The sequence below is a fragment of the Podarcis melisellensis genome, assembly GCF_964234715.1.
Source record: "Podarcis melisellensis genome assembly, chromosome: 4".
Taxonomy (NCBI): Eukaryota; Metazoa; Chordata; class Lepidosauria; order Squamata; family Lacertidae; genus Podarcis; species Podarcis melisellensis.
Window position 1 is genome coordinate 37,544,749 of NC_138531.1, and position 14,305 is coordinate 37,559,053.

The window sequence follows — 14,305 nt, forward strand, 5'->3', positions numbered from 1 at the left end:
ATTGCTTTTAGTCAATAGCCATTACAGTGTAACCAGAGGGGAGGGGAAAAGGAGGCTATCCAATACAAGTTAAACACAAACATTTTCAATAATGCTTTATTACATACACAGCCCAACAAGACAACAATAAAAACCTACCAACATCATACAAATCAATATGGCTAACTTGACCTAACAGTCGTTGTCCCCTCACACACCCAAACAAATCCTACTGTAGTCAACCAAAGACAACCAACCATTCCCTGTCCCCCACCCACCTCGCTCACTACCAAGGAAAAATAATAAATGAATAGAAAGACAACCTACCCAAGTGACACTGACCCAAAAACCCCCACACAGACATTAAGTAAAATAATGTAAGATTTACTACCCCCTCTCCCCACTTCTCTTCTCCCCCAACTGTATACTGTATACAACATTAAAGTCTCACATTGAATGTAACTGATCAGTAGAAATGATTCTGTGACCTGAAAAAAGAGACAATGCACGTACTTTTGTAACCAAAGAAAATATTTAATTATCTATCTATATCTGTACACACACATACACACAAATGAGTATGCCGTAGAATGCTTATACAAAAATGAAGCCATTAGTACTTAAATTACCACCCTGGGCCCATTTGTGCCTACTTGCAGTTAGATTCAGAACTGGAAGGTAATCTGTGTATACCTCCTTAGGATAATGAAATAAGAGCCACTTCACAAAGCAGCACTAGATAATGTTGGTGGTGGTGGTGGTGTTGATGATGATGATTAACTTATTAGAAGAAGAAGAAGAACAGTTTGGATTTGATATCCCGCTTTATCACTACCCGAAGGAGTCTCAAAGGGGCTAACATTCTCCTTTCCCTTCCTCCCCCACAACAAACACTCTGTGAGGTGAGGGGGGCTGAGAGACTTGAGAGAAGTGTGACTGACCCAAGGTCACCCAGCAGCTGCATGTGGAGGAGCGGAGACGCGAACCCGGTTCCCCAGATTATGAGTCTACCACTCTTAACCACTACACCACACTGGCTCTCTATTAGTGTGGGAGGCGAGATGTGCAGCTTTGCTTTACACCCCTCGGTATAAACACTGCTTTCAAAATATTGCCTCTGAAATATTGCCTGTGGGTTTGAATTTTAATATTAACACTAGCCACCTGAAAGCTCAGGCGGTCAAGCAGAAGACTCTTAACCTCCGGTTTGTGGGTTTGAGCCCCATGTTGGGCAAAAGATTCCTGCATTGCTGGGTGTTGGACTAGGTGAACCTCAGGGTCCCTCCAACTCTACAATTCTGTGATACTATTAGGCCAAAGAACCAGCGGAAGAATTCCAGAAGTAAGTGATTCATGTGTGTACACATGCCTGTGGAGGTGACAGAAGCCTGGGTTAGGAGAAGTTGAATTTTCAAGCCCTAATCGGGGTGGGGGGTGGGGATTCTGTTGGGGAATAGGGAGATAGGGCTGATAGGCTATAAAGTTATCTTTTATAGAAGGGGAATTCTTCAGTGGGAATTGTTCCCTTTGTTCAGATGTGACCTCGATACACGAAGCATTCTGAATTACGTTTCTTGCATGTGTTTGTTCTGCAAAGTCATGGACATTGTAATAGTAGGTCCCTCCACCCCACTATGGACTTCTTGATACTTAACTCTGCTGTCACACTTTGCAGGTTTTGCCTCTGGGTTCTTCTGCTGCTTGAAGCTTTCTTTCTTTTCTCCTTTCTGAACAGTAAGATCCAGTCTCTTCAGGGGTAATATGCTTGGCATGTGTTGCATGAGAAACCACCACCCTGGATGTGTAAACCCCTTTGTGTTGAATTTGGTTAGATTTTCCTTATAGGTCTAATGGTCAGCCACTTCTGCAGAAATTACTTGGTGCTCTGAACAGTATTCTGTTGGTGCCAAGCAGAAAATCTCATAAGGTCATCCGAATTACAACGTTGCTGTATTCATTTTGCTACTTCTGCAACTGTGCTAGAAGCCAAAAGGATCCTTAAAGAAGTTGTATCGGAGACTGAAACTCTTGTTCAAGCATGCCATGTCAGTCATACATATTGTCGGTTTTGGCTTCCTTACAGGCCCTTCTTAAATTTGCATGCTGAGATGCAGAGTGTCTTTCTTTTCAATGTTGAAATACCTCTCCAGTTTCCTGTTTTCATCTTCCTTGCATGAACACGCATTCAAACGTGCAATTAAAAAACTAGGAGAATTTGTCTGCCTTGGTGCATCTCAAACAATATCATAACAAAATGAATGTATACTAATGCCTTTTTTAAAAAAAGGTTGTCTATAAGCCATTTCAATAGGAGTACAGCACAGGTTACTTCCATTTGCTATCTCCCTTTGTATATTTCCTACCACGTCATTTAATATATTAATGTCACCATGACAAAAGCAGTGCCAGGCTGACAAGGAATCCTACAGGGAATCCCAATGCATATCTCTGTGCAAAGAACACAGGCACACTGCAACCTACCCCCTGGGGTATTTGCAGCAGACAAGCCCTTGCAAAACACACACACACACACACCACCTTGTGTCATCGTAGTGGCCATTTTATAGCATATAATAACTCTGTACCAATTACTTAATGTCCATCTGATCTCTCAATTTCATTCTTCTTCAGTATGCTTTGGGGTGGCTTATAGATGAAATAAACCTACATTTGAGTGAAATGCTTCTGGTTTTTGAAGTTAATGGGCAGACAGACCATTGGCTTCCATCGACCCAGGGTCCTTAGCATCCATATTTAATTCTTCAAATTACGTTAAGTTTGCTTCTATAACTAGAATAGAAGTTCCACTCATGGAACTCCCTTCCCACTAGAGACCCACCTGCCTCTTCCTCCTCTAATTCACTTTCCAGAGCAGGATGGCTTCTGGCACCTCAGCTGGTGTTCAGATGCATCTGGAAAGCTGGATTCTGTAAAAGCCATTTATGTAAGGGCACTTTAGAATGGAAGCCAGCATCCTCAACTGTTGACCAGAATGAAGAATGACTCCTTTACCCGGTCGGTGTCTTAACAGTGCTAACCATAACAACAACCTCCAAAATGCTAATGTAACCAAACTTTCATTATAATAATTACTTAGAATGTATATTTTTGAGGTATGTGGCAAAAGTTGGGATGAAGAGGACGATAGTATGTATGGTAGGTTAAGGTTACCAGATTTTTTCCCATGAATCCGGTTTCCACTTTCAACTTCAATGGATTTTGTCAGGGCTGATTTGTAAATCCAGGGACTCTCACCGGGAAACGGGGACGTATGGTAACCTTATGGTAGGTGCACTTTAGCAGAAAGATGGGTAAAATAATGTAACATTTGGAAGCTGAAGCAGCATACTAAGAACCCTTTTACCTAAGTATATAAATAAAATTTAAAAAATGATTTAGACATGCAATCAGCGGTGGGAAATCTGTTGCCTTCCAGATATTGTAGGACCCAGCAAGCATGGCAGAGATGATGAGGGTTAAAGTCCAATAACATCAGGAGGGCCACAGATTCCCCATCCCTATACTGCAGCTAATGAATATATAAGGATTATAATATATATAATAATACATAAAGGTATAAAATCTGTCAATCTCACATATATATTAGTTTCAAATAGATTCTAATGTTGGCCTCATTCCCAGAAAAGCATAGCAAACTCTTTGAGGGAGGTAAGAAGTGATGAATTAGATCACTGTTCTACCTTGGTTGATACACTGTTTACCTAAAATAGCCAGACAGGTAATTCAGAAAATTCAGCGCTAAACACAATACCTAAGCCTGCCTTAAGCAATTTGATGTTAATAGCAGACATGCTAAGGATATATCACACACTCTAGCCCTTGATATTCCTATCATCCACATATCAATCTAAATCTTTTTAATGCATTTATATTAGTTGCCACCACAATTGGCATTTCTCTTTAATTTTCAGAGTGATTGCTAACAGCATGCTACAGGATATACAGGCAACCCACATAAATGACGCTGGAATAATCCCAAAAGTAACTTCAATGTTTTAATGTGCCTTATCTGCATTAAAAACATTTTAAATTGTCACCCAGAGTAGCATCTGGTGTTTGCTTTTGTTAGAAGGCATTTTTCAGATGCAAAGTCTTATAGGAATGCTAAGGTGTTTGGAATGCGAGCAGCATCCTTGAACATATATTTTAACTAACATATAATAATGGTTTATAGTTATTTCACTTATTTCTGGGTGCCATGAACCAGTATTCTTTCCAGAACGGCAAGAGTAGTTCTGATGTTAATTCAATAAATATAGACCTGTATAATTTAGTTTTAATTAATGATGGCAGATTTAAGTAAATCATGGCTTTCTATAAGATTTCCTTCAGCATCCACAGTCATAGAATTTCAGCATATGTGTTTAGTTCATTAAGTGAAACTGTGTAGACCATTGCACTTGCTCTGTAAATAAGAAGCAGAATTCCTAAAGACTCCTGCTTTTCTGTTTCAGCTTCTTTTCTACCCTCACGGTATCTCTCCAGCCTTCTCTAATCAGAGAGCAAACCTGCCTTCTTGCTGGTTCTCAGAGGTACTTCTGCTTGCTTATAATTCTTTAATTCTTGAAAAAGAAAAAACACCACTATTTGACCATATACTGTGCATTTTTAAAGGGCCAATTCAGTCCTTTAGAACATGCTGAGACCTGGCTGTCTTTGGCCTTGGTGCACATCCTGTTCCCACTGATCCCCCACCTAAGCATTCCCCTCCAAATCTTCCACCTCTGCTATCTCCTCCTCCATCTGAGCCCAATCCTTCCTTCTCAGGCCCTCCATCTAGTTTTCCATCCCCTGTACTGTGCACTGTCTCCCTGTCAACTGCCCCCTTTTCTGTCTCTTTCTTGCCCCTGCTTGCCATCAATAGTTCCCTCCATTTGGGTTGTTCCTTCAGACAAAGCTCCCTCCCCTGTTGTTCATCCCTGAGCCCATTTCAGTGAACCAGAGTATACCTTGGGAGTTACTGCCTCATCCCAAATGGCTCTCTTTAACCACAGTAACATTCAGTTGAGGTCAATTGCTCTTCTGCCCCAAATGCTGCCATATCTCCTTCTGCACAATAGTTACATTTTCTCTGCTTTATCCAACCCTTTCGGCACCATCTCAAAGTGTACTATAACCTAGCTGTCCGATTTTTTTTCTAGAAAAAAAAAAGGAAAGGAGAAGATGGCAATATTTGTTTTAAATATCATTATATAATTGGATACTGAGCCCATTAATCAATGAGAACCAGGCAGTTTGTGCATAATTCTATACACACAACCACCTCCACAAGCAAAAGAGGGGGAAATTCTGTATTTCTTAGTTGTATACCTCCCCAGGTTAACTCACTTTGCATGGCACAACATAACTTGAATGTGCCCTGACACTGTGCTTTGATTTTATTAGAAATACCATATATTTTATTGCAGCTTTTGTATAAGTAGCATGGTGCTGTTTATAAGTAATTGAAGAAAGTACAGTGGTACCTTGGTTTTCGAACATAATCTGTTCCGGAAGACTGTTCGACTTCTAAAATGTTCAAAAACCAAAAACTCAGTACGGAAGCCTAAAAACGTACAGAAAACTCAAAGAGGAAGCCGCCTCTGAAGTTTGAAGCATTTACCTCTGGGTTTTTGGCGTATGAAAACTGAAACGTTTGGCTTCTGAGATGCTTGAAAACTGAGGTACCACTATATATCATCATCTTTGGCATTTGAAGGTACATGGTTCACTTGTAGTGATGCTCAGGGAATGCCTAAACAACTGTGATTCTCCCCTTTGTTTTTCTAGACCAGCTGACACAGGGTACTCAGAATTCCGTCCCGAAGAGCCTGCCGCTCAGCAGGATTACAGCTTAGGAAACAAATGGAAAGTGTCTGCTAGGCCCTCACATGCAGTACAGGCTACACTTGCGTCTCAGGGGAGCCGAGGTAGATCTGGGACACTGCCCAGTGATTACAGATACTCACAGGAAAATGTGAGGGAGAAAAACAAAGATTACAGTGCACTGCCTCTTGCTATTTCTGAGCTGCAAATATCCAACGGGGACCGCTTCTGCCCACCACAAGTCAGAGAGGGAAGCCTGCAGGAAGATCCAGCGCTGCTGAGTAAGAAACATGGGCCTGTGCCCCAGAGGCCTTCCCCTTCAAAACGAGAGAATAAATACAGGCGACAAGACAATTCTTCAGCGTCACTTGCTGTTTCCTCAGAGTCTTCACTGACAGCGCCCAGCAAGCCAGCTCATTCCCATTCTGCCATTGCTGCCAGTGCGGTTGAGGTTAACGTGTCTCCTTCTCAGACTCCTGTAAAGGTTTTTGAAAAATTGAAAAGCACTGAGCTGCCAGAGCCTCGCCAGTCGGCGCCCGTCGAGAATGTTTGCCAGCACTTAGAAGAAAAAGCACGCCTCAAACCTGAACCTGGTCCGTCTGCAACTTATCACTACCATTTGAAACCTGGAATGGAGACTTCAAGGTCCCCTTCTCCACAATTTGCTCCGCAGAAGTTGACGGATAAGCCTCCTGTGGCTGTTCAGGATGAGAATCCCACAAGGTAAGGCGGTTTTACATGAATTGTTAACCATCTTGTCTTAAGATTTACATTGAAATTATTATTGCCCTTAATTAATTATTGTTACTTGTAGCCTGCTCAGCTGCAGCAGTGAATTCAGTTATGCTAACAGGGTTGTGACCACCTTTTTTCCTACTGATTTTCTCCTATGGAATTTTGTATGAATGAATGTTGTAGAGTTGTACCTTGGATCCAAATGTCTTGGTACTCGGACGTTTTGGCTCCTGAACGGCACAACCCCCAAAGTGATTGTTCCAGTTTGCAAACATTCTTTGGAACCCGAACATCCGAAGGGGCTTCCATAGCTTCCAATTGGCTGCAGGAATTTCCTGCAGCCAATCGGAAGCCGTGCTTTGGTTTCCCAACGTTCCGGAACGGATTCTGTGTGACTTCCAAGGTACAACTATATTTCACATTCATCTGGCTCTTCATTCATGGGTACTGCCGCCCATAAATCATCTGCAAATAAACACTGTGCAACTTACTTATTTTATCTTTCAAATGGAGCTATCAGTCCAATCCTTTTTTAGTCTTAGCTATGCATACTGAGTAAATCTCAGTGTCTCTTGAGTTTTCAGACATTCACAAAACTTGTCTGGGATTGTCAACATCACATGTGAATGTTGGCTGTCACCAAATGTCAGACATTCAATTTAATTTGTCAAACATTCAATGCAAAATATGCTGGCAAGCACATAACTTTACTCTTATTTAGATTAAATATTCAAAACTGATAAATGTAGAGAAGTAAATTTATCATACTGTGTTTGATTCCTTGCTATATTTGCAGTACTTGCATGCAAAGATAGTGACCTTATATTAATTGATAAGTGCCTCATAGATCTCAAGGACATGACCGTGCTGTGCCAGAGTTGGGCAAGATTTCTGATCTTCAAGATATGCACTGACAATATGGCCCAATAAATGATCTGCATCAATGTAGCTATAGCAACATGCTGCATATATCAGAATAGATCATATCTGTAGTAATGCTGCTTGCAAACCACAAATCCATTTATGAATGGCTGCTGTGGTCTATCAGCTGTGTCATCATCTGCGCTGGCATACCTGGCTTAAAATACCCAAAGCATTGAATGTTTACAAACAAATGAAAAGTTGGCAATCTTATGCTCACTTATTTTAATGTTAATGGGGCAAACATCCAAGCTATGTGGGATTGTTTGAAAAGTACAGGTCCCATTACTGACCTTTGGGGTATTCCACTTTCTGCATACCTCCATCTAGAGAACTGTCCATTTATACCTACTCTCTGCTTCCTGTTGCCTAACCAGTTGATAGGAAAGGAAAGGTAAAACTTTGGTGTGTTGTTTGCTCCTTACATTTGTTGGTCCCTATATAGTTCCCTAAATATCTTGCACAAATTAAATGTGATGGGCCATTTTGAGCCGTTAACGTTCTTCTCTTTTCTCAAGAATCGAAAGAGTGATGGATAACAACACAACTGTGAAGATGGTTCCCATAAAGATTGTACATTCTGAGAGCCATGCAGAGAAGGAAAGTAGGCAGAACCTTGTGAGCACGATTGAACTTCCTGCTTTGCCAAGCGGCTTGGAGAAGGACCAGATTAAAACGCTCAGCACTTCTGAACAGTCCTACTCCCGTTTCTGTGCTTACACGAGGCAGGGGGTGGAGCCAGAGCCTGAGAACAAAAGCCTTCTCCCTTGTTTGCAACCCGCCGAAGCACCTGGGAACAACACAAAGGACAGTGATACTTCTGCCCATGCAGTCAGCTATATGAGGGCCAAAGAAAAGACCATGGAAGACTGGAAGTCAGAAGAGCTGGCCAGAGAGATTGTGGGCAAGGATAAGTCGCTAGCGGATATTCTGGACCCAAATGCGAAAATAAAAACTACAATGGACCTGATGGTGGGAATATTTCCGAAAGATGAACATCTCTTGGAAGAAGCCCAGCAACGCAGAAAGCTGCTTCTAAAAAACCCTTCACCAAAAACTGCAGAGGACAAGTGAGTAGAAATATATTAACCTTAAGCCTTTTCTCCATTCTCCTTTCCTTTGCCCAATGTGTGCATTTGATTGGCTTATATTCTATTTAGAAAGAGGGACTTTTATAATATAAATGCAAATCAAGATGTGTCCTTGTTGGTTTGTATAGTCCAATACACTTTTTTGAAGCAGCGAAACGTCTCCAGTAAGCTCACAAACAGGGCATGAATTTCTGCAACCTTCATCAGTTGTTTGCAATTCTTGGGTTGTTTCTGGAAAACGCAGATAGTGGTGGCCTGCCATAATTTGACAGGAGTGTCGGTCCAAAGAACAGGGGCAGTCACACTAAAAGCCCTGCTCTGTGTTACTGTGAAGTGGGCTTCTGACGTCTTTGGAAGTTGTAGGGCAGAAGCTCTCACATAGACTGCAATGAGTGGGTATATAAGTTGGTCTATAAGGTAGCCTGGGCTGTATAGGAGCCTATAGATTAGCGCCAGCAACTTCAACATAACCCAGTAGCAGCCTGGCCATAACTTGCAAACATGCTGTTATATGCTATTTGCTGTTGACAGCTACATCCTACACAGAGACAATGCTGTTACTTGACATTTTTATGTAGCATTGGAAGTTTATTAATTTGCTTGGTCTTTAATGACATTTTTATATATCCTCTTTCTGTCAGTAGATTCCACAGTTTAAAAGAGGGGTGGGAATCTCCAGGCTGTGGACCTGATAAGGCCCAGCATGGGTCTCAATGTTTAGATCTAGCAAGACCCAGTAGGAAAAATCAAGAAAAAATGGGTCTCCCAACTTGTGCTTTTTCCAGTTTCCTGGAAAAAGGGATTGACAGTTAAATCACTTTGAGAATTGTAGCTCTGCATAGGGACTAGGGGTCTCCTAACGCCTAAAAGCTCTTAACACCCTTAGCAAACTGTGGTGCCCAGGATTCACTGGGGGAAGCTATGACTGTTTAAAGCGGTAGAATATTGTACTGCTTTAAAAGTATAGTGCAGATGCGGCCTTAATCCACCACCTGCCTGTCAACTAAACTTATAGCCTGCTTCACAGTACAAAGCTTGTGAGGAAAGCTGCACACACATAGATGGATAAATTTATACAGATAAATTTATTGTCACTATTGTTGTTAGGCATTCTTGGTGCCCAAACAAATGCTCATCAGTATTTTAGTTCTAGAAATACCATCGGATTGACCTTGAAATATTTCTACTGTTTTGAGGACATAGAAGAGACTCATACTTGAAATTCCAAGCAGCCTTCTAAAAATGAATAGGGCATGGAAAACCAAATCATCATGGTCTTTCCCCAAACATTTTCTTCTTAAACAATGCCCCACAGTATTTAAACCCCAGTATACATTCACTCACAGAGCCTAGGACTTGCCGATCAGAAGGTCGGCAGTTCGAATCCCCACGACGGGGTGAGCCCCCATTGCTCAGTCCCTGCTCCTGCCAACCTAGCAGTCAAAAGCACAACAAAGTGCAAGTAGATAAATAGGTACCACTCCGGCGGGAACGGCATTTCCGTGCGCTGCTCTGGTTCGCCAGAAGCAGCTTAGTCATGCTGGCCACATGACCCGGAAGCTGTACGCCAGCTCCCTTGGCCAATAAAGCGAGATGAGCACCGCAACCCCAGAGTCGGCCACGACTGGACCTAATGGTCAGGGGTCTCTTTACCTTTATACATGCACTAGGAAAATTAAATCTCAAATTTGATATCCAAGCAAGTACTAGTTAAATTCTTGCTGCTTCTAGCCAAATAAGATGGAGCCTTATATCTCCTTCCTGCCCACCTGATATTTCCTCTTATGATGTTGCCTGTTTGGATCCACCTTATCCAAGGGGGTGAAGCCAGACAACAGTGTGTCTTATCTATGGCAGAAGTTCCTGTTGAGTTTTCTCAAGTCTTTCCTCAGACTGGTGTGACTCTTGGTAGGCTGCCTAGTCCCATTCTAAATGTTTACCTTTGGGGGAAGGGATGTAAACCACCTTGATCAAATAGGCAGCAACCAGTTTTCAAATTCTATAAATCTTATTTGACAAAACCCTGTGTATGCATGTTTATTTGGGAGTAAAGCCAAGTGGATTCAGTGGGACTTACCTTGAACTAAACATGCATAGGATCCGGCTGCAAATTAGCCAATTGCAATTTAGCTTTACTGTCGGGTAATAGCTAGCACATTCTGTTTTCCAAGGTTTGTTCTTGGCTACAGCTAGTGTTGAGTGAAGAGAGTGCTTATCTTGGAGTCCTTGTTCAGACAACACCCTAAGCCAAATCTTGCAAAAAGGACCGGGGAGGAGCACAGAGCCTGCACATTCACATCACCTCGCTGCGGTTTGCATTAGCTTAGTATTTTGCATGAACCTGCTCAAAGTGTCTTCCCTATCTTATTTTTAAAATGGCAATGAAATAGGTTTTCCAAAAGGTTGCGTTCAGTAACAGGACCCTCTTAAGGCTTGCAATTTAAGCATTAGAATTGTGGATAATGAAACAAGAGCAGCTGTGTTTTTCACTAAAAGTTATGCTTATGGGATTATATAGTCGGGGCTAATGAGAGCCCCAAAGAGGTTTAAACATTACCTTCCTGCCACTGGCCATATAATCAAGGATACAGTGTGGAAATCTAAACACTGACAAGGGAGCATCAATTAAGGGGCAAAATGGAAATCAGCATTTTCAGGCAATGATTTTGGCAGTTTCTTTTAATTGCCCGTCTCTTTAGCTAGGGTCTGAGAGTGCCAGAATGATATGGTTATTTCATGCGAGACATTAGCCCCTGCAATAGCCCCAGGGTAAAAGAGCCTTTCTCGAAGCCCTACAATTTACTTGCTGCAAACAGTATTTCGAAATGATTACTGTCCTCCTTTCAATGTGCAGAATGTCAGGAAGCAAATTAAAATTGGGTGTTGCTCTTTTTTTCACCTTGGCTTAGGAAAGAGGAGCAGCCCCTGCCTTCAGCTATCCCCTTGACAACCAATTCCACTTACTACAGCACATCTGCACCCAAGGCAGAACTGCTGAACAAAATGAAGGACATGCAGCAGCAACAGCAGCAGCAAAGTGAGGATTCTGAGGATGAGCTAGACCATGATTTATCTGAGAAAAAGGTAAGATTGCATTTCTTTTTTAAAAACCAACCCATGCTGTTGAAATCCATGCTGCTAGAGCCGTCTAGTAGATCTCCACTGCAGCCAGCCCAGCCAAAAGCAAATGTGGCCAGGCCAGAAGCTGTGTGACAGCACAGGAGCTGGCAAGCTGTCATCGCAACTCACAAAAGATGGATGGCAAAGGTTTCTCTCAGACGGAATGAAAGCTATAGGACAACCAGCTGGAGAGTGGGCAGGGAAGTAAGGTTTCAATTAAACAGATGTGCCATGTATAAGCACAGGAAGCTACCTTATTTGTGTCCAATCAGTCTATTTTTCTATATAGTGCATCCCTGTCTACTCAGAATAGCAGGTTCTTGGAACTGGGTGCAGAGGTTGCTTCGCTCACACCCCTTATGACATTTTAAACCGGAGACACCAGGAGCTGAGTCTGGGACCTCCTGGATGTAAGGAATGTAGCTCTGCGCTGAGCTGCGTTCCCCTCCCTAAATGCAGAAGGGGGTTGGTAATGTTAGGACACTTCACTCGTATGTCAGGAGGAGCAATTGACTGAACAGCAGCTGGCTTTTGTATTGGACAAGCCAACTTCACAACGCAACATGGTGGCCAAGACATGCAGCAACACTGCGCAGCAGAAACATGGTCCATACAGTACAAGTTCATATCTGGAGATAACAATCTATTTATCTGATGTAGGTATCTCGACACCTACACACACAAACACACAACATAATAAACCAGTTCTGGTTAGATTTCAAAATCTTGATTGAATGTAGATTTATGGGTTTCCCTAAACCAAGCCAGGTCTGAGAGAACACAGCCCTAAAGTCTCTCAGCTCCTTTATTCTGGGGCTCATAAAAAGAGAGACTTGCCTCATAATTGGCTGGGCCTTTCCTCTGGCAAAACACTAAGGTCCTTCTGAGGGCCTGGCTCAACTGCTGTTTACATTATTGCTTATCCTAGGCAATGAGATATGTATTCTTTTTAAATGGGTGTTCCTTCAGGCCAAGTGCAAAGGTTGTTCATTCAAGCTTTGGCAACCAGAAACACAGCTCTCCTCCAGTTTGGGTTCTTAATGCACCCTCTCCCCTCCAATAATGAGGAACCTGGGAATGTGCCTTGACACACCTACATATGCAGAATATTTTTCTTAACATAGGTGAGGTGACCAGAGACGTTCTTCAAATGTATCTGCAGCTGGGCCGGGGGGGGGGCATTTTCCATGAAGCAAACCCTCCTAGGTGGGATCTGCATCTCTCCCTCCATCTTTTGTGCCAGCCAGATGCAGCTCCCACCTGCATGGGATTGCCTCATGGGAAAACAACTCCCAGCTCCAGGTGATTGTAGGTATGTCTGAAGTAAGTCTGAAGATGATATCATGTCAAAAATGTGAAGTTGGCAGTGAAACCATGGGAACTGGTTGGTGTGGTCTTGTGTCTTGACAAAGAAGACAATTGCTTTTTTTACTAACCAACAATGCAACTTAGGCAAGAATAACTGAAATATGCGTGTGACGCCTTGGATGTAGAATCTAAACAACTTTCTTACAAATAGGAGCCAGAGGCATTGGAATTGCTACACCTGACTTCACTTTTGCAAATATCCTCAAAAGGAAGCATGTAGGAGATATCACAAGAGCACATTGCAAGAGTTCTCTGGGAGAGGGATTGGTTAGTAAAGCACTCTGGGAATTGTAGTGCTGTGAGGGAAACGGGTCTCCTAAGAATTCTCAGTTCCCTTAATGAACTACAGTTCCCAGGATTCTTTGGGAAAGCCATGGCTGTTCAAATTGTTATGATACTGCTCTAAAAATGTGGTATTTCGGAGTGAAACGGGGCTGGGGAGGTTCAATTGTGATCGCGTCCGTTATGCAAAATAAATTGAGCTTACTCCCTTCCCCTTTTTTTCTGTAGCAAGAACTTATAGATAGCATAAGTCGAAAGCTGCAAGTGTTGCGGGAAGCTCGTGAGACGCTCCTGGAAGACATTCAGGCCAACAATATGCTTGGAGATGAAGTGGAGGCCATTGTCAAAGAGGTCTGCAAATCCAATGAGTTTGACAAGTTCCGGATGTTTATTGGGGACCTGGATAAAGTGGTCAACCTCCTGCTTTCACTCTCTGGCCGTCTGGCCCGAGTAGAAAATGCACTAAACAACTTGGATGAAAATGCCTCTCCTGAAGAGCGGGTAAGACGCAGTGTCTTGTGTTTTTTAAAAGAGCTCCTGTCTAATGTTGCTCTCTTGATGGCAAGTAGATTTCTTCAGTGACAATAGCTGACCTTAAGTTTAAAAAAATAAAACAAAAAAAAAGCCCCAACAAGGATATCCAAAGCAAAAAAGCTAGCCAAAGACCACAAAAAAGACACATGTGGCAGAGGGGTAGCGATTCCAAGATTTTGAGACAAGCTGAGACATAGAAGAATCATTCCAAGTTTCAAAATGTCTTGGTGAATATGATGATGTTCTAAAAGGCGCTCTGCAATTTGCCTATGAGATGTGCTTAGATTTTACTAGCATTCTTCCTTTATAGCAAGGAAATTAAAATGTTCACCATGTGACTCAAGGAACTAAAACTGAAAACTAAAAGCCTGTGTTTCTATATAGCTCCTAAAACTTGTTCCATTCTGCCTTGCCTTTCTTTGATCTCTCTTGTGATCCTGTGAGCATCA

The 14,305-nt window shown here is 42.3% G+C and overlaps 1 protein-coding gene across 4 annotated transcripts in view; it reads left to right on the forward strand.

The window, feature by feature from the left end:
- The window catches only part of SHROOM2 (shroom family member 2), a 101,765-nt gene that overhangs the window by 84,184 nt on the left and 3,276 nt on the right, over positions 1-14,305 (forward strand). For 2 of the 4 annotated variants that reach the window (XM_081907511.1, XM_081907513.1), the window contains 6 exons: positions 1,655-1,735; positions 4,455-4,532; positions 5,770-6,528; positions 7,980-8,531; positions 11,462-11,636; positions 13,551-13,823. In XM_081907511.1, coding sequence (XP_081763637.1) covers positions 1,655-1,735; positions 4,455-4,532; positions 5,770-6,528; positions 7,980-8,531; positions 11,462-11,636; positions 13,551-13,823 — 1,918 coding nt within the window. The remainder of the gene's footprint in view (positions 1-1,654; positions 1,736-4,454; positions 4,533-5,769; positions 6,529-7,979; positions 8,532-11,461; positions 11,637-13,550; positions 13,824-14,305) is intronic. The other 2 variants (XM_081907512.1, XM_081907514.1) reach the window with 2 other exon arrangements.